This window comes from Schistocerca piceifrons, chromosome X, assembly GCF_021461385.2.
Source record: "Schistocerca piceifrons isolate TAMUIC-IGC-003096 chromosome X, iqSchPice1.1, whole genome shotgun sequence".
Lineage (NCBI taxonomy): Eukaryota > Metazoa > Arthropoda > Insecta > Orthoptera > Acrididae > Schistocerca > Schistocerca piceifrons.
Genome location: NC_060149.1, coordinates 608,035,227 through 608,055,871, shown reverse-complemented (window position 1 = coordinate 608,055,871; position 20,645 = coordinate 608,035,227). Strand labels below are relative to the sequence as shown.

Sequence of the window (20,645 nt, the reverse complement as noted above, 5' to 3'; positions counted from 1 at the left end):
GATGTGTGCTGCTTTACTGGAATTACTCAGCTGGTCAGTCAATCAGTTGGCTGACAAACAGGTGCATGTGTAGGCCCCTCTGAGCATTCTTTGTGTTCACAAGTAATGAAAATCATAGTAATATGTATAGAGTTTGTTTTGTAGTAGGATGGCTAGCAGAACAGTTTTACTTCACTGATATTTTAAAATAGAACCAATCTCCACTTTTATGCCTCATGTATTCCTCTTTAGTTATTGCCTTTTTCATTTCCTTTCTTGATGCAGAATACAATGGTACAGTAGAAAATGAATAAAATACATCTTCTAATTGAATTCCACATTGTATTGTAATCTCATACCTCAAATGAAACAAGTTTCAGTTTAAACTGTTTTTTTATAAATAAATAAAGTAGTTTTTACATATATACATAGAATGTTTGGTATAATATATGATGAATGGTGTATGAAATAAATAGAATTTTAATGCCTATAAATAACCAAAAAAAGTTGTTATCGCGTTTTCTTGCTGGCTTTCAACCTGCATTGCACGAATGCACACTTTTCTCTCTTAGATGCTGCCTGCCGGATTTTTTGTAATTGTTTAGCAGGGCCTGGAGGAAGAAGTAGCTCCATAACCCTGAAAACAAAACATATTTAGATTATTATTAAGAATACTGGTAACTCATTACATAATTATTTATGCTGTAATTTCGCAATTTGGTGTCAAAATTATTTTACTGGAGAAGGATCTATATGAAATATATGAACCATGTCATCCAGTTACTTTAAAACAATTACTACACACCCTCACATCAGCTACAGTCAATATACTGCATATTTTTTTTTTGTTCAGTCCAGTGACCACATATTATTCAATATGTAAAAACGGATTTGAGTTTTTACGTTTCCAGTTTATCAGTCTTACATAACGTACTACTCATTTTATATTGATGATCTGGTGTGGACTTCATGATAATAAATATCAGTTGATGATGCCTGTCTTGAAGAGGATAATACAGTCTCACTTTTCATTCTGCAACAATATCTACTGCCACTCTTAGTTTGCAGAAAGTTTTTAAACTTTCTGCTTAGTTGCAGCTTAGACCAACATTTTCCTCTGAACTACAATGTATAGTTCTTTTAACTACTAATTTATTAAATATATTCTGCTGCAAAGTATTTATTTATGGGTAGATGACATCTCAAAGAGTTACTGAAATGAATGCATAAAGATAAGTTCATTGCAAGCACTGTACAAAGAAATATTCATACACTGAGAATGCAAAGCATGACCTGTATTTCACAATTATTACTTTTGAACTGTTTTTATGTACTGAAGCTCTGTATTCCATGAAATGCAAGAAATCAGTATTACTTATGAGTAAAACAATACACCATTCCTCTAATAGTTTCAAGACAGTAATTGTAATCATAAGAACCTGCTGTAAAATGAGTACATGTATATGTATGAACATGTGGCAATGTTGTGTTAAGTCTTCAGTTGTCGCTATAAACACTAGTGTTTTTCTTTCTTACAGTTGAAATTACTTGTATGTGTAATGATCACAGAGTAACATCAGAATCAATGTCAGTCTCATACACAAGCAGTGACCACTGGGAACAATTCAAGAGGTTTACATTGTTGTTATGACCAAGGTTCTAGTGAAGATGTATAACTTGAGGTACCAGGCCTTCCTACAACTCCACAATGATCTTGTAAATAAGAAACCCTTTGCAGATGCACCATAAGAAGTCTATAGGAGAAAACTCTAGAGACCTTGTGAAGAAGAATGCAGTCCACCATAATCTAGCCACCTCTCCTCTAATGCTCCTTTGAAACAGGTTTGGATGAACTGCAAAACATGCTGCTGTGCCATCAGAATGAAGCCACATTTCTTCATCCAGTGGATGTTATTGCATAAAAATCAGGTACCCCCAATCCATTTAGTGTGGGATAAGGCTGTACAGCAAGATTTTATCACCACATGGGAGTATCATTATCATGATCAAGATCTTGTGCAGAAACTCAATGCTACTACCTTCATCACAAAAATAATATGCCCTGTCACTGAAATGTAGAGGCTTGTTTACTTTACTTATTTTCACCCATAATCATGTGCTGTGTTCTATTCTGAGGCAGCTCTATGCACTTGTCAAGAATTTTCTTAGCCTCAAAAATGATATTCAGACTGTGGTGTCAGTTCACAAACTTCAAACTTAGATAACACTTCCTTAAGCATTTTACATGAAGGTATTAACTATTCAGTAGCTTTCATTTTCAGTAGGCTTCCAGCAGAACTGAGAAAAGTGAGTGATAATCCCAAAGTACAAAAATCCCAGTTGATAAGTTTTCTTGTGGCACATTGCTTTTAATCTGTACAGAAGCTCCTCACTGTAGTTCAGAACTTCTCTCAATAATGTGTTACTTATTTTAACATTCTCTCAGGTTTTTTGTCATGTTTTGTCAATTCTTTAATTCTCTTGTTTACAAATCTTGTAATGACCAATCTGTAAACTAAATATTGACTCAGTTCACGAATAAGTAGCTTTTGCTTGTATGATCCCACAGAACTTGATAATAAGAAAAATAAATTAAAATAAAATAAAAAATATTGGTGCCAAATATGTGTGAAATCCATGAGATTGTTTGGTATGAAGGTTTCTTTCATCCCAGTTGTGACTATTCTGAATGTTGAAAACAGCTTCTCTGGCAAAGTTCACTGTTCTGGTAATAAGACTTCACCTTGAAAACTGAGAAATATCAATACTACAGTGTAGAAACTGAGTACAGGAAATTATATTTAGAGTAAAATCATAAATTATCATTGGGTGTATGTTCTGTTGTGATAAGGCTGGAGCTGGATTAACTGCTCATGTAGTACATGTAACATTGTTGTGAGACACATTAATATCATGTGCAGAGGAGGAGAAGGTAAAGAGGATCAAGGCGTGACCAGTGCAGGAAGGGGGGAGGCAGGATGATGGAGGCAGGAGATAATACAAGACTGGATGGAAGATGAGATGCCACAAGGTAGGGGATGAAATGACACACGATGAGGTATGATAGATGATAGGATGGGAATCAGGGAACATGAGAGGGGGCAGGGAGGGATATGGCGTGACAGAGTGAGTGATAAGACAGGACAGGGTGGTGACAAAACAGGATATTTGGAAAATGAATACAGTGAAATGCAAAACCTAAGGACAAAAGTAGCTTCCACATGATGTGCCATTGCCAAGTAACATAGCTTGAAAGAACTGCTACTGCACAGTACAGAAGGTAGTTGAGGGAATACACAATGAAATGATCAGAAATGACATTTGTATTTAAAGACAATAATTACACTGAAGTCACTGCAATTTATGATGGTCCCCTGGACATTACAAAATGCAGGACATGGTAGTTAATAGGTTGTGTGATCACCACACGTGGCAATGCAAGCTCTGCAATGTCCTCCCATGCTGGCCACAAGGTAGGTAAAGAATTCTTGTGGCGTGGCATTCCATTCCTACACTAGTGGGACTGACAACAGCTGGATAGTCACTGGTGCATGTGAATGTGCTACAGTATGTCTAATCAGTGTATCCCACATGGAATCACTGGTATTTAAGGTAGGGAAATTGGCAGACCAGTCCATTCATCAAATATCTCCTCATTCCAAGAGTCTTCCACCTCCACTGTTCAATGCGGTCATGCATTGTCATCCATAAAGATGAAATCAGGACCAAATGTAACCCTGAAAAGATGCACATGGGGAAGGAGTAGAGTATCATGATAATGTCGACCAGTTAGTTTACTGAGTTCAAAGATTTGGAGGTCAGTACATCCATGCAACATTATGCTCCTTGCTTGATAACATCTGGACCACCAAAATGATCATGTTCAACAATGTTCTTGGGTGCATTACATATTCCCATCTCTCTCCATATGACAGTACACCAAGATTCACTCCCATACTGAATTGCTCTTATCTGAGAAGAGCACACAACCGCATTCCTCGTTGGTCCAGTGCCTAAGCTCTTGACAACACTACAAACAGTGCTACCAATATGTGGGTGTCAGTGGAACACAACATACCGGTCACTGGGCAAAGACACCACCCCATGCAGTCACCACGTCATCCCGCTATGGAGTGTGCCTTGCAGTCCTGTTAAATGTGGTTGCAATTGCATCTGCTGTTTGGTGTGAGTCATTTCTTGTCTATTGCACAATGTACGGTCATCTGCTGCTGTATTTGACCAAGGTCAACCACCTCATCTCCTTTGGGCAGCAGTGCCAGTGGTCCGTAGTGCTCCCTATGCAAGTGAAATGATGCTGTGAGCAATGCCAGACTCCTGGGCTACACTCACCACACTTCATCCATCTTCCAGTTTCCTAATGATTCTTTTCCATGTGACATCATCCAGATGTTGTCTCTCAGCCATGTTGTATTGACGAACACAACCACAGTGCACTGTAACTGCTCACAGATTGATAAATACTGTCTTTTCTCGTTCCTTCAGTTGTGGCATTATAGTCATGCGACCACATGTGATTTGATGTCCAACTTTTTGGGCTCGGCTGGGAGATCTCTGCAACATGCTCCCACTATTTCTTTCATTTCTACCAAGTAGTTAATACATTAGGTTACTTTATTTATTTTGTCCTTCAGTTCTGTGGAGCAATGTTCATTCGTGATTCACCAGGTGTATGATAAGAAGAGAAGTGATCCATGAAAGAACAGTAACGGAGCTCAGAGTGCACAATTTGTTGTGAGCCTCATAATATGGCTGCAGAAAAGGGCTTTCAATAGAAGCTTTAATTCATTCCTCCACTGACAAGCCTGTTGCAGGTCTGGCAGACCCCTGTCAGCAGACGTATGAAGTACACACAGAACCAAATAAAACATTTAGGGCAGCAGGTATCTTGTTTGATTTAAGAGAAGCATTTTATTGTTGAACCATTTTGGCATAAGTTACATTATTGCACAGTTATGTGAAAAATTAATCAATTTCTCCTTTAATATCTGAGTGGAATAAGTAGCAGAAAGTATTCCTCAATTGTCACCTAACAAGGGAACTGTTCTGATTATGGCTAATGTCTTTAAAGAGTTGACGGGAAATGGGTAAGATGGAGGGGCATACAGTACTAATTTTCTTCCACTGTTTTTCTTGATAAATGTTACCTATCTTTCACTAAATATAGAAGGGGGTTTCTTTTCTGAATTATATTTGTCGATGAGATGATAGTTTACAAAGTTTATGTAGGTCACTGTTCAAGTACTAATATTACAGCACAAATACTGTGCCATGGAATTTTTAGATAATAATGCATCAAAGGAGGAAAAAAAAATTGAGAGTTTAATGTCTCATTGACAAACAGGTTATTAGAGACAGAACACAAACTCATCACATCTTTTCTTTTTCAAAAGAGCAATTCTAGCAAACTTAATCTCGATGACTGGATAGGAATCTCAACCCTGCCTCCTCCAAAATGTGACCCAGTTTCTTAAAACAGTCAGTTCTAATAACCTGGGCTTATACAAAAGACACTACAACATCTGTTTAATCAACACTAGACAGAAAAGTGATTTTCAGTTGTATAACACTTCCTTAATTTATGTAGAGTGGTATTCATTTCTAATTGACCTCTAACACAAATGAGGATGTAGGCAATACACGTAAGATTTTCAAATAAAATTTGAAAGACTTCCTTGTAGCATACTCTGTACAAGAGTTCCTTGCAAATAGTTTAGTGTCTTTTGCTGTAATTCTGCAATTCAGTATTTGTGTGAACATATTATAACACTTGGGAGAGTCTGTTTATCTGTCTCTTCTTTTTCAAAGAAATATCAGCATTCTATTAACTATGTATATAGTGCCTCATTCCATGAAATGGTTGCATTGGTGCACATAGTCTTGTGATACCTGAGAAAATTTAAATGACTCAGCAGAGAGCTAACAGATAAAGTGGGGCCTGCACATGCCACTTGTGGACACTCAAGAAATTAAAACTCAACTGTATATATATTTTAAAGAAAAATATGTGGAGTGACACTGGCCTCATCACCTTAAAACGGGATGTTGAACTCTATCCCACAGGGCATTGACAGCCATAAGCACCAATCAGCTTACCTGCAGGCCATCTGTGAAGTAGTACTATTGTACCTCATTCACACCTTGTTCTGAGCATAGATGAACCATATGCCCACCCCTGCCTACACGTGGGGAACTCAGCCAAAACAGCACAATACAGCATAGTTCTGGTATCCCGACTACCATGCAACAGCTGTTTTTCATTTCCTTCCCATCTCTACCCACAAATTCCCAACTGCCAGGCACTCCAGAAGAAACAGTCTGTCTTAAAGAGCCATCCATTGGAAGTGTTTTTGCCCCAATCTTTCAAGGATATGGTAAATCATTGTTAGATAACAAAATTGCACAAACAGTATCATTACTTTGGCATTAACATAAAATCAGTGAGAGAATGCAGCCAATTCAATTTGATAATAAGTTACAGTCATCTATTATAACAATGTAAAGAAGTAACGGACTCAGGGAAGCTGCACAATACTTTCAAATGTACATAGTGACAAAACCATGATGAGCTATAGACCAAAAGTAAAAGTAAGCCAAATACTGTACACTGTACAAAATTTCTGAGGTGAATGGTGAGTTATTGTTGCAGGCATGCACATATTTCTATGACAGACTGAGTTATCATAAGACTCTAGACTGATACAAAGACACTAAAGTGATTTCAGTTTATATCTGTTTATATTTCCCATTTCTTCTGCACACCACAGCACTGACCTATGCATTCTGCTCTAGGTTCATACTTCAGCATTATGCTCAAGCTTACTGTCACAGTATCCACCATCCACAGCTGTGGAACATCCATTTTGTTCAGTTAGTTTCTGTTTAGTTATCTGACATTTATAATTTTATTACTGAATGCTGACCATACATCCCCCATATCCCCAGAGCTGTGAAAACACAACACCAATACAGAACAGGGTGGCAAGTTTTTGACTGCACAATATGGCTTGGCAGAGCAAGATTCCAGGCCTTATGAAAGGCCACTTACTAAGATTTTCAGCAATTTTTATTACAGTGGCTTCTTATATGACTGAGTCCCTGTAGTTAAAGGTCCAACCCAGCATCTTTGTTTGATCTAAATCAATGGAGTGTACAGCTGTCAAGCAGTTTTCTTGAATAATCAATCTGTCACGATGTTTCAAATATGTGTCCAGTGACATTCAGTCTCCAATGCTCTGATTGTTTGGCTGGTTTATGACAGATGCTATTGATGACATTCTCAACCTGAGAACACATGCTGCCCGGTACTGATCTCATTTTGGCGTGATACGATATAAGTGTAGCTGATAGTGGCTTATCTGCATCCTCCTTGGTGGTCTCTTACTACCCACTGGTACAGGTTAGAGAGCACAAGGAATTGCTGGTTTGCTAAACCAATGCTGATTAATATAATTTTCAGCTGCTCTAATTTGTCAATTGTGTTTTCTGTCTCTGAATATGTGAGACCACTCCAGAGTGGCATCAGCCAACTAGTGCACCTAATAATAACAACTCTGTTTGTTGTCAAAATATTTTTCGTGTTTTTCACAATAATCCTGCAACACACACAAGTATTTTTCATAAATCATATACACTGGGGAGAGCTGAAGAATTGCATTAACCAAACAAACTGTTCCCAGTTTACTCCATAATCATGCATATGTGTTGGGAAGATGTCCATCACTTTAAGATAAATTAACTCAGATGTAGATGTTAATGGATTCACATTTGATTTATTTGCTTTTCAGGTGAAGGAACATTCAGTGTTCATTGTTGTACTGTTTGTTTTACTATTTACTAATATACACAAGTCACTGCAGTGTTAAAGGTTAAGCATTCCCATCATTAATGAAAAGAAATGTGTGTGTAATAAAAAGGGTGAATTACATCATATGACAAACCTGAACTTAGAATTAGTGTTACTGCAGCATGGAACAATGTATCTCTGTGTGCTTAAACATTGTAATACCATGGAGTAAATGCTACATGAATCAAAGGGACAACAAACACTGTTGCTGTTATTAACTGACTCAAAAAATGAATTAAAAGTGTTACAAATGAATCAAACCAGTTTCATACCAAAGGGAAGAAAGAGTAATTCAGCTCAGAGTGACCAATGAAATGTTTCTGGAACCAAAATTTTCATGTGGAACAGTAAAGAAAAGAAAATTAAAAAAGTAATAATAAATACCTGAAAGAAAAAAGCAGTACAAAGAATTCACAGAAAAAAGACAAACAGAAGGAACAACATTTAACATAAAATTAGAAAAGAGAGGCAAAATAGGGGGGGGGGGGGATTGGATTGGTGTGATGAACGGGCATCATATTTCACTGAGGTAAGAAAAAATAAAGTGAAAGCAGAAAGATGAATGCAACTATGTAGTGTAACATATTAACAACTGAAAATAGTCTAGTTTGTGAGATCCAGTGTAATCAAAAATTCAATAAAGCCTCTAAAATTTTGCAAAAAGTTTTTGAATTATTCTGGTAAGTATAATGAAGGTTTCGCCAATCTACTGCTTTTCAACCAGTTTGTCTTATAGTTGTCTATTTCTGATGTAATTTTTTTTTAACTATATAGTTTATTTCAGTTGAGGCTCACAAAATTCTGTAGTGGCTACACTTGTTTCAACTGCCTAGCCATGATGCTAAATATTGCGTGACCAGTGGGCTATTTATAATGACTACATAGTTGAAACTGGTATAGCTAGTAATCAGTTTTGCAAGCAATGAATGAAATAAATTAGATACTGGAAAGTAATATTCCCGCTGGGGCCCTCAGCGACTGAAATGACAAATACAAACTAACTTTTTCAAAAGTGAGGTAAAGCTCAAAAATTAAGCATACTGTACTACACCCTATACATGGTGTGCCAGGAGAAACAGTCAATATACAGGGATATGACAGGATCACTCATTTTAAGAAAAAATGTTCGTGTGAACATACACCCTATTCCAATGATTTCTTTTCTTTTTTGAGATAAAACACATTTAATGTACATTGTTTTTTACTTTATGTATTATTCAGTAAATTCTTAGGTATACTCATGTACAACAGTTAGTAGGTCTAAACATTACAATATACATTTCACAAAGTATCGATTGAAAAATATGTATTTTTAACACATTCACTTCCATACATTATTGTGCATGTCACATTACAGCTGTTGTACAATAATGATGAAAGTTCAAATATCCCACCATCAACTTTAATGCATTTGTACACTCCTGGAAGAACATGTTGTGCTGCTTGTCTGAGTGCCTCTGTACATTCCCTAATGAGGGTAGCAGCCTCCATGACCCCCAAAAACAAATTTACATTAAATGTCTTCTATCTCAGAAACCATTCAGAATAGGACACATGTCCATATGAAGTTGTTTGCTTCAAATGAGCATGCCTGTCATATTCCTGAATACTGATTATTCCTCCTGGTACACCTTGTATAGCACTTATGAAGAAGGCAATGGAGTGGGTATAATGGGGAAAAGGTTGTTTTATATGATGTTATATTCTATATCATCCAGAGATAACTTCAATCAGTTACAGAAGAAATCTATTTCATTAACTCTCACTTAAGTTCATCACAATGTTGACAAAGTGGAATATATTAGCTTATTGGTGGAATATATTAGCTTACTGGATAGTCAGGTAGTCTGAGATTGTGGAAGCTACTACTGAAATCTTAAACAAAAAGTAGTCAGCTCGCCTCCTCCCCCCCCCCCCCCCCTGTAACATAATAAGACATCCACATTAATTAATTAACTGTTTCTCTGTGTTTCATACCAAGCTGAAAACTCTCAAAAAATCTCTTATCTGTTGATTTCTGAATGTGCCGTCTATTTAATTCAGTTCAGAAATTCCAAATCTTAGTCACTTTGGATGCTGTGTGCTCTTCAGTGGTGTCTCAAAACACTTTATTTTATTTACTTATTCATTCACCCAAAACTTCTTTCCAGATTGTGGGACACAGAACAAGCACATAACGAAACAGTAACGCAACACAACACAATAAAAATACAGTATTATTTCAGTAGATACAAAGAATTTAGCTTCATCCACTAAAGAGTTTGCTCTACTTGCAGTAGCTGCACTGTCTTGTTTCAAGTCTCTTCTTGTATCACAAATGTTGTAAAAATTCTGCTACTGAATAGAAGCAATGATCTAATCAGACTGTCCTTAAGGTTTTGCAAAAAGAGAATGAATGAATGATATGATTTTTACCTATGTGGAAGACTACTATAAATTTGTATGCCATTGTTAATTATGGAATTTTTGTAGACTGAAGTCCTTACTGACTGACCTGAAGCTTTTCCTTTAGTATTTTATCATATTCATGAGTATTAAAATGTTCGTGTATGTCTTTTAAATTGTTTGTAACACACTTACAGATTTCTAGTATGTACATACAGGGAAGGAGGAGGATTGACGACTTCTGGAAGTCACTGAAACCAATGTCACTGAAACTATTAACATATTCCAAGTTTTATCTATGAATTACAAAAATGTTTTGGACTTAAGCATTTCTGGAACCTCAACTATAATTACCTTATTGATTTCCTGTCCAGTTGCATTCTTCGGATGGTCTGGCCTATTTCACATATTATCCTCTCACTGCAGTCCTTGCCGTCTAAAGCTTCAAAAACAACTTTTGTTAAGCCAGAAAGATCATCAGGTGCACTTTTCAGAGCAACAATTTCACGTGATCTTAGAGAACCAAATTTTGGTAGAAACAGTACTGAAACTATGTACATCACTGCCATCCCAATAAATCCAGCAATTGCCATGAACAAAGGTTCAACATTCTTCTGTGAATCTGACATTTCTGAGGCATCCATGTGAGCCATATCAGTCATACTCTGTGATGTTGACATGTCATTCTTCATCCCACTGGCCTGTAATAAAAAAATTAATGAATGTTAAAATTTAAAGGTCATGGTGATTTTTATGTATGTGTGTGTGATGCCCATACTTTATGTACACAACTGTCATGTGAATATAAAATTGATGGTCTCAGGAGTATAATGATGTGTGGAAGTTTTGAGCAGACTATTTGTCATCATCAGGTGGGCCTAGCACCTGGCTTAATGCTACACAATGCTTAATGTCCACAACACAATCAGCTCCAGTTCACATAACTAATAACACAAACAGCAACTGTTACATTTTTCATGTGCTGAGGCCAGTGGCTGTGCCCTCCTTTTGTGGTGCCCATGGCATTACCTTTAAATGGGATAACACAAGACTGCATGCTGCAGTGGCATCCTAACCTATATACAGAGTGTTTTTAGTTGTTGCCATGGCAATTCAGTTCACCAGATTTCCCACCCACTGAAAACATCTGGTCATGGGTTGATGAGCGATAAGTAGAACCAGCATGGAATGACATCTAAGCTTAGTGAAGATGATGGCCACATGGGTTATAGTCACTGTTTCTGCCAGAGGAGACAGCTCTGATTACTAAATTTTGCACCCTGTATTCTCCCAAATCACCTGCAAATTTAATGAAGTATTCTTCCTACTGTAACATGTATGCACAATAAATAAAAATTTAGTTATTTGCTATCATTCCTGGTGCTGCAGTTTTAATAGCCAATGGAGTACAATGGAGCTTCATCTGCTCCAGTCCCTACAAAATTGTATGCAGTGCTGTACTTCATACAGTGTATTGTTCAGAAGATCAATCCAGACAATGTAGTCAGAGATATGACTGAATAATAGAGGGATTCAATTTGCTTTGAAACATCTGCATACACTATATTAAAATTATACTAGTTATCTAATATATTGTATGTTTACGTTGGAAATCTACATCTAAAATTACAATTTGTTCACATAGTCCATAATGACTACTGAAGTTAATCGTGTTTGTAGACATAATATTTCTGATCCTAAACAGTAAAAACTGATACATTCCTTTGGCGTGACTAAAAATTACTTAATATACAATGTATGTACTGGTAGTTTTTTATTATTAATCTTATAAAACTACACTGAAAAACCAAAGAAACTGGTATACCTGCCTAATATAGCGTAGGGCCACCGTGAGCATGCTGAAGTTCTGCAACACAATGTGGCATCGATTCAACTAATGTCTGAAGTAGTACCATGAATTCTGAAGGACTGTCCATAAATCCATAAGAGTGTGAGGGGATGGAGCTCTATCCTAAACAGCATGTTGCAAGGCATCACAGATATGGTCAATAATGTTCACGTCTGGGGAGTTTGGTGGCCAGCGGAAGCGTGTAAACTCAGAAGAGTGTTCCTGGAGCCACTCTGTACCAATTCTGGACTTTTGGGGTGTTGCATTGTCCTACTGGAATTTCCTAAGTTCACAATGGACAAGGATGGATGCAGGTGATCAGACACGATGCTTATGTGTGTGTCAACTGTCAGAGTTGTATATAGACATATCAGGGGTCCCATATCACTCCAACTGCACATGCCTCATACCATTACAGAGCCTCCACCAGCTTGAGCAGTCCCGTGCTGACATGCAGGGTGCATGGATTCCTGTGGTTGTCCGTACACGTCCATTTGCTCGATACAATTTGAAACAAGACTCATCCAACCAGCCAACATGTTTCCAGTTATCAATGGTTTAGTGCCAGTACCGACGCCCCCAGGCAAGGTGTAAAGCTTGTGACTTGAAGTCATCAAGGGTACACCAGTGGGCCTTCAACTCCAAAAGCCCATATCGATGATGTTTCACTGAATGGTTCACACACTGACACTTGCTGATGGGCCAACATTGAAATTTGCAGCAATTTGGGGAAGGGCTGCACTTCTATCATGTTGAATGATTCTCTTCAATTGCATTGGTCCTGTTCTTGCAGGATCTTTTTCTGGCATCAGGAATGTCAGAGATTTGATGTTTTACCAGATCACTGATATTCATGGGAAATACAAGTTGATCCATACTGAGCCCTGCATTATCTGAGCAATTATAATACAACTGATGTCTATTGCCCAGAATTCAATCATTAATGTCTGTTTTGCCTCAACAGAAATATACCACACTGGCACATTGCACATTACGAGATTGGGTTTACTTCTATTTTTTTAAATCATGTTATCATCACATTCCATGCTGTTAAGCTAAGGTCCAAGCTCTCTGTCACACACATTCCTCCAACATACATAATAGGGACCACTGAAGCATGCTCAGAGCTTATGATTATAGCGAAGTAGCAGTAGTGACCAGCCCTTAGCTTAAGAAGAGTAGTCATAAACTTTTAATTATCACACTGAAAAAAAATTACACAATTAATTGTGTGTGTGTGTTGACAGATACATTTTTTCAGTCCTGGTACACACACTGGTATCCCTGTGCCTCAGAACTGTAGCACCCAGCTAGAAGGCCCAAAACAAAATGGTGTAGCCCGCTGATAGACAAGTATACTGCAGTAATTAATTTTCTGAATTTGAAGGGGATCAGTGCTACAGCAGTCCATGCTACATTTATGGAAGTGTACAATATCAACAGAGCATCGTATGGCCGAGATGTTAGGTGGTTTGGATGCTTCCAGTGTGGTCAGAGTGTTAGACTAATCTGAATGACAAAAAATGAAATATCAGACCACCTGTCTGTAAAGAATCAGGAATCATAAGAGAAGTGTAGACTCTAGTGCAGCCAGACAGCATATCACACCCAAATTGATACTGGAAAAAGTTAAATTCAGTCACAGAATAGTTTTAAACCTTTTCAACATCATAAATGTTGCCATCCACTGGTTAGTTAGTTATATGCTCCATAGATAATTTGAATGATTCTTTTCTCAAAATGATGTGGTGCAAGTCAGTTACAGGATATGTATACATGATTAGTGTTAACATCAGTGAATATGTTATTTCACTAGCACTACTTATGCAAATATACATAAAAACAAGTCGCTTTCAAGTTTTTTATATACTGGCTACCAGTTTTTAAATAGAAATTTGTAGATAATAGGAGTTGTCCAGAAGAAGTTACACACTTCAAAAAAAGTTTTGCATCACCTCGGTTCTGAGAGTTGCGGAACCTGTATAGAAAATTGGGATAGACATAAACATAAACATCATTTCTGCCCTTTTTATTCCTCATGAAAATCACACATTACATGTAGCACCACACAGTGAGACCTTCAGAGGTGGTGGTCCAGATTGCTGTACACACCAGTACCTCTAATACCCAGTAGCATGACCTTTTGCATTGATGCATGCCTGTATTTGTCACGGCATATCATCCACAAGTTCATCAAGGCACTGTTGGTCCAGATTGTCCCACTGCTCAGCGGCGATTCGGCACAGATTCCTCAGAGTGGTTTGTCGGTCATGTTGTCCATAAACAGCCCTTTTCAATCTATCCCACGCATGTTCGATAGGGTTCATGTCTGGAGAACATGCTCGCCTCTCTAGTCTAGTGATGTCGTTACCCTGAAGGAAGTCATTCACAAGATGTGCAAGATGGGGGCATGATTTTTCATACATGAAGACGAATTCCTTGCCAATATGCTGCCGATATGGTTGCACTAATGGTCGGGGGATGGCATTTAAGTATCATACAGCTGTTACGGCACATTCCATGACCACCAGCGGTGTACATCGGCCCCATATAATGCCGCCCCAAAACAGTAGTGAGCCTCCACCTTGCTACACTCGCTGGACAGTGTGTCTAAGGTATTCAGCCTGACTGGGTTGCCTCCAAACACGTCTCCGACGATTGTCTGGTTGAAGGCATATGCGACACTCATCAGTGAAGGGAACATGATGCCAATCTTGAGCGGTCCATTCAGAATGTTGTTGGCCCAACTGTAACGTGCTGCAAGGTGTCATTGCAAAGATGGACCTCACCGTGGACATTGGGAGTGAAGTCGCGCATCATGTAGCCTATTATGCACACTTTGAGTCATAACAAGATGTCCAGTGGCTGCATAAAAAGCATTATTCAACATGGTGTCATTGCTGTCAGGGTTCCTCTGTGCCATAATCTGTAGGTAGCGGTCATCCACTGCAGTAGTAGCCCTTGGGCAGCCTGAGTGAGGCATGTCATTTACATTTCCTGTCTCTCTGTATCTCCTCCATGTCCAAAAACCATTGCTTTGGTTCAGTCTGAAACACCTGAGAGCCCTTCCTGACACAAAGTGACAATGCAGATGTGATCAAACTGCTGTATTGACCATCTAGGCATGATTGAACTACAGAAAACATGAGCCATGTACCTCCTCCTTCCTGGTGGAATGACTGGAACTGATTAGCTATCGGACCTCCTCCATCTAATAGGCACTGCTCATGCATGGTTGCTTACATCTTTGGGCAGGCTTAGTGACATCTCTGAACATTCAAAGGGACTGTGTCTGTGATAGAATATCCACAGTCAATGTCTATCTTCAGGAGTTCTGGGAACCGGGGTGATACAAAACTTTTTCTTATGTGTGCATCATAAAGTTATATTTGCTTTTCTGGGTGTTGCAGCTGCTCACATAAATCAACAAGCCCATCAAACTAATGCAGCAGTGGAAATGTCACATTTGTGTCAGGTAAAAATGTAAATGTTATATGGTGCTGTTGGCTGGGAAATCCAACAGGATGGGTTCAGATCCCTAGCAGAAAGGGTGTTATTTCACCACGTACAATGGCTCCTTTCCTTGTGAATATGTGAGACTTGGGTCAAAAGTGTATTTTTGGAGATGAGGTTATGTTTGTGTTCTGTTATGTTTGTGTTCTGTTATGTTGATGAGAGAAGAGAGAGAGGGAAACCTGATGCTGGCAGATAGCCTATTAGTTGCAAACAGCATTAAGGATGCCACCAAACTAAACAATCCTATCTGATGGATGAATCACCATCAATAGTGTCACATGCCCTCAATTCGTGAGACACTGTGGAGAGGTTTGGAATTTAATCCAGGACATTGATGTAAAGACTGATAATTAGGGACTTTGAGGCAGCCAAATACTGACAGTGAAAGTATCGTCCACCACCAGGATTCGAATTTACTGACCTCCTAGCTGAGTGTGACAAGCAGTTGTGCATTAGCAAATTCAGCTACAAAGGTGGGCATCTGTGTCACATCAATCCAAATATCTAGTTTAGCAACCTAATCACCAAGGACGAGTGCTTGGTGTATCACTATGATGCAGACACAAATGAGCAAAGCAAGCAATGGAAGCACAGGGATTCGCTATTAGTGCAAAAGGCAAAGCACTGTACAAGTTGATGATGAGATTTTTAGGGACTGCCACAGTATGGTGCTAACAGATTACTATTGTAAGGGGTAAGCCATCACAGAAACCAACAACCAAAACCTCCTGAAAAAGTCACAGGAAGTTTCCAAAATGAATTATAGTGAGAAGATATCCAAGGAGGTGTTTTTATTCCACAACAATGCCACAGCTCATTTTGCATGGGGTACAGTCACACATGCTGCTTCTTTGGACTGCCAGACTGTCTCTCCTTGGCAATTTGAGCAGCAAACATGGACTTACTTATGCTGTTCTAGCAAAGTGCTTCAAGGTGCTCTTTAAATCTCATTTTAGTGATTCTGCTTGTTTGGCCCATGTAAAATTTTGGACAGACTTCACTTTTTAGCCCATATATTCCAGACTTCATGTGGAAAGGTTTGTAGTTGTCTATTCTGTGTGACTTGGTGGCTATGTGGGTGTCAAACTACAAATTTAAAGGAACATTGTTCAAGTATTGGTCGGTCCTAAGATTTTTTTCTGTCACTTCTTACTTCTTTTACCTAGTTACCATTTTTGTGTATGTGCAAAATACCAAGTTGCAACAAGACTTGGAGTCTACCATACATTAAAGTATGTTCTCTATAACTGGCTGAATAAATTAGCTCAAAGTTCAAAAGAAAGCAAGGGCATACCATCTTCAATAGGACCGCTCTTGGTAAAAAAAACTGCATCATTTTTATAAAACCTTATTCTAATGCTTGAGCGTGTAGAGATATTGGCAATTTTGTAAGAAAGTCTATCTATAAAATACATGGTTAAATACGTGCTGGGTATTTTAGCAGCTTTTCTTTGTTTAGATTAAATTTGATGACCTTTTCATTCCAACTGATCCATAGACAGGAGATCCCCTGCAATGTAGAACATGTTAGAAAACAAGAATACACGATAAATATTTACAGCACAATAACAGATATGCTAATATACCTTCCACAGATCCCAAATGAAATTGCCTTTGTGAATGTGGAATCTATCAAAAAAAATCTCAAGGATATCTACATTTAAAAGGATATAAAAGCTGTCACCAATTATTAAATGTTCACTACACTTGAGTGAATATGATAATTCTTATGTTATTGCAGGCACATCATCAAATAACAAAATAAATAAAATCAATATAATAGAAGGAAACATTCCACGTGGGAAAAATTATATATAAAAACAAAGATGAGGTGCCTTACCGAATGAAAGCGCTGGCAGGTCGATAGACACACAAACAAACACAAACATACACACAAAATTCAAGCTTTCGCAACAAACTGTTGCCTCATCAGGAAAGAGGGAAGGAGAGGGGAAGACGAAAGGAAGTGGGTTTTAAGGGAGAGGGTAAGGAGTCATTCCAATCCCGGGAGCGGAAAGACTTACCTTAGGGGGAAAAAAGGACAGATATTCACTCGCACACACGCACATATCCATCCACACATACAGACACAAGCAATTTTTTACAGCACTTATTTGCAGTGACCGCATTATAGCACAAAATTTGTACAGAAGTCAGATTCCATGCAATATTCGTATGTGTCAAGAAGATTATGTATGTGTTGTTTGGTATTTTTATTTTGTTTTAAGGTTTACTAATGAGGACAGAAAGTGCATACTCATGCCTAGGAAGATATCAGAAGTTATAAAATGAGGATTCTACTCTCGGCTGGGCTTGGGTAGTGTAGAAGTGCGTCGCCAGATGGCAGTGGCATGCAGCCAGCCCCTCACAGTAGAGACTGCCACTGAAAGAGGGCCAACGAGATCTACAAAATGATCTGCAGCCATCTCCTGCAAGTTTCTGGCCACCTAGCGCTCCCACCATAGCATTGCACAACATCACTGACAAGCCTGGAGAATCACGATGACCGCCGTTTGTGACACACGCCTTTTTCTTTCTATCTTTACGTAAAAGTTTTATTGTTGTGTTCTCCTCTCTAATAGGAGTGTTTCATGAGTGAAACAGAAACGGATATCCGATGAAGACTGAATTCTTTTCTACCCATTGTTGTTGTTAGCTTCAGTCCAAAGACTGGTCTGATGAATGCTGCTCTATCCAGTTGTGCAAGCTGCTTCATCTCCAAATAACTACTGCAACCTACATCATATTGAACCTACTTACTGCAGTCATCTCTTGGTCTCCCTCTATAATAGTTACCATCACACTTCCTTCCAGTAATACTAATCCTTGATATCTGCCACCCCACCACGACAAGGTCCATGATTCGTGTGGGTGGGAGGATTATTCCCAATAATAAACACACAGAACAAACATTTATGGGAATAATTCTCGCTGTATTTGAATCACATTATTTTAACCTTTGAATGGTGAAAAACAGTTTGTAGATATTTTAGCACCGTAAGGTTGAAAAGTTTTATCGTCATCCACCACGTGCAGAAAAAAAAAAATAAAATAAAATAAAAAGGAAGTAGAAACATTCATTTGGGGATCAAATTAAAGATTTGGAAATAGTACTTTAGGAGTGCACATTTTATTGGATTGGTGTTAAATGTTTGTCGGATTGGTGTTAAATGTTCTTCACTATGCCTGCTTGATACGAGGATGATGTATCAACTTTATTGTTAATACGTGTGGCTGGTGGAGATGGACCATATTATTGTAAGTCTTACGTACAGAAATAAAACCTGCCATCAACAAAAAACAGCAGCAATTTTTAAATAAAGATTCCATGTTACAGACAGGATGCAACTCTGAGATGGGAGCAGCTGTCTCTGAAACTAGTGCAAACTATAAGCATGTTAATGACACATGTTTCATTTACAAATTATTTAGAAATGATATCTGTGGTTATAGATACAATGACTTATTTATAGTTTATAAAAAAGAGTGATTTCATTTAAGTTATAATCTCCCATTTCAATGTATGCATATATACGAAATGTCACGTGTTAAGTGCAAGAAAAGATAGAAAGTTTACAATTTGTAGTGACAAATATAAGATAAATATAATATACAAATATTTCGCAGAATATTTCTACGTTATGGAGGTTAAGTCACGGATATAACAAAGACAACTTTTTTTTCATATTGACGTCCACACAGTTAAAAAAACAAATTTTATACACTATTGATATATTTATACATGTATGTAGCACCTTTATACTAATTGTAAGTGTCCTATGGTAGGGCAAAAAGAATATTGTTACCCATACTTTTCATTTTGGGTGACATTTTAGTTCAGCTAGCCACGGTGGCCGAGCGGTTCTAGACACTTCAGCCCGGAACTGCGCTGCTGCTACAGTCACAGGTTCGAATCCTGCGTAGGGGCATGGATGTGTGTGATGTCCTTAGGTTAATTAGGTTTAAGCAGTTCTAAGTCTAGGAGACTGATGACCCCAGATGTTATGTCCCATAATGCTTAGTGCCATTTGAACCATTTTTTTGACATTTTAGTCCTGTAACATTTCTCAATGGATTTTGAAGAAAGCATACGATTAACAAGTTGGATTTGTTTTTACGCATGGTAATGTAATATTTTAATTTTGTAATAAACTAATTATTTTTTGTCAGTGGCCTTGCCGCAGTGGTAACAGTGGTTCCTGTCAGAGCTCTGAAGTTAACCGCTGTCGGGCTTGGCTAGCTAGCACTTGGATGGGTGACAGAGTCTGCCGAGTGCTGTTAGCAAGCGGGGTGCACTCAGCCCTTGTGGGACCAATTGAGGAACTACTTGACTGAGAAGTAGCGGTTCTGGTCATGAAAACTGGAAAAGGCCAGGCAAATGACGAGCTGACCACATGCTCAAGTGCTGCCTATCAACTAAAGATGACACAGCAGTCGGTCAGAATCATTGGGTCTCCCGAGGCCTGTTCGGATGGAGCATCTATATTTTCATAATTTATAAAGCATTCATAATTTATAAAGCATTACAAAATACACTATTTGTCTAGCAAGTGCACTTGATTTACAAACCTTAAACTGAAAACAGATAGCCTGTAGCATCGCGTATTCTAATGTGGTGAGCGGAAGTGTCCACCAGTTTGCATTGGATAGTGTGTTTCGTCAGTGCTACCGTCCCCCCTACATGATCTGAATACAAACAACAGGGTGCACGGGGTAGCCATGCGATGTGAGACGCCTTGTCATGAGCCGCACGGTTCCCCCTGTTGGAGGTTCGAGTCCTCCCTCGAGCATGGGTGTGTGTCGTCCTTAGCGTAAGTCAGTTTAAGTTATATTAAATAGTGCATAAGCTTAGGGACCGATGAACTCAGCAGTTTGGTCTCATAAGACCTTACCACAAATTTCCCAAGCTTTTATAAACAAGAATGGTGGTAGTGTGACCTATGCTCCCGCATTCCCCGGGATCTGTCGTATAACAGCATTCTTTCATCCTCCCGGTTTGCAGGTTGATCGTCTGTTCCTCCCGTATATATCGTCAGTGAACAATGCCATACA

The 20,645-nt window shown here is 38.4% G+C and overlaps 1 protein-coding gene across 2 annotated transcripts in view; it reads right to left on the bottom strand.

Annotated features, from left to right (window-relative positions):
- Positions 1-420: 420 nt before the first annotated feature.
- Positions 421-20,645, bottom strand: part of LOC124723166 — a 246,139-nt gene continuing 225,914 nt past the window's right edge. For both annotated transcript variants that reach the window (XM_047248365.1, XM_047248366.1), the window contains 2 exons: positions 10,583-10,929; positions 421-616 (listed from right to left, as the gene is read on the bottom strand). In XM_047248365.1, the coding sequence (XP_047104321.1) occupies positions 490-616; positions 10,583-10,929 (474 nt within the window). In that variant the 3' untranslated portion in view covers positions 421-489. The remainder of the gene's footprint in view (positions 617-10,582; positions 10,930-20,645) is intronic.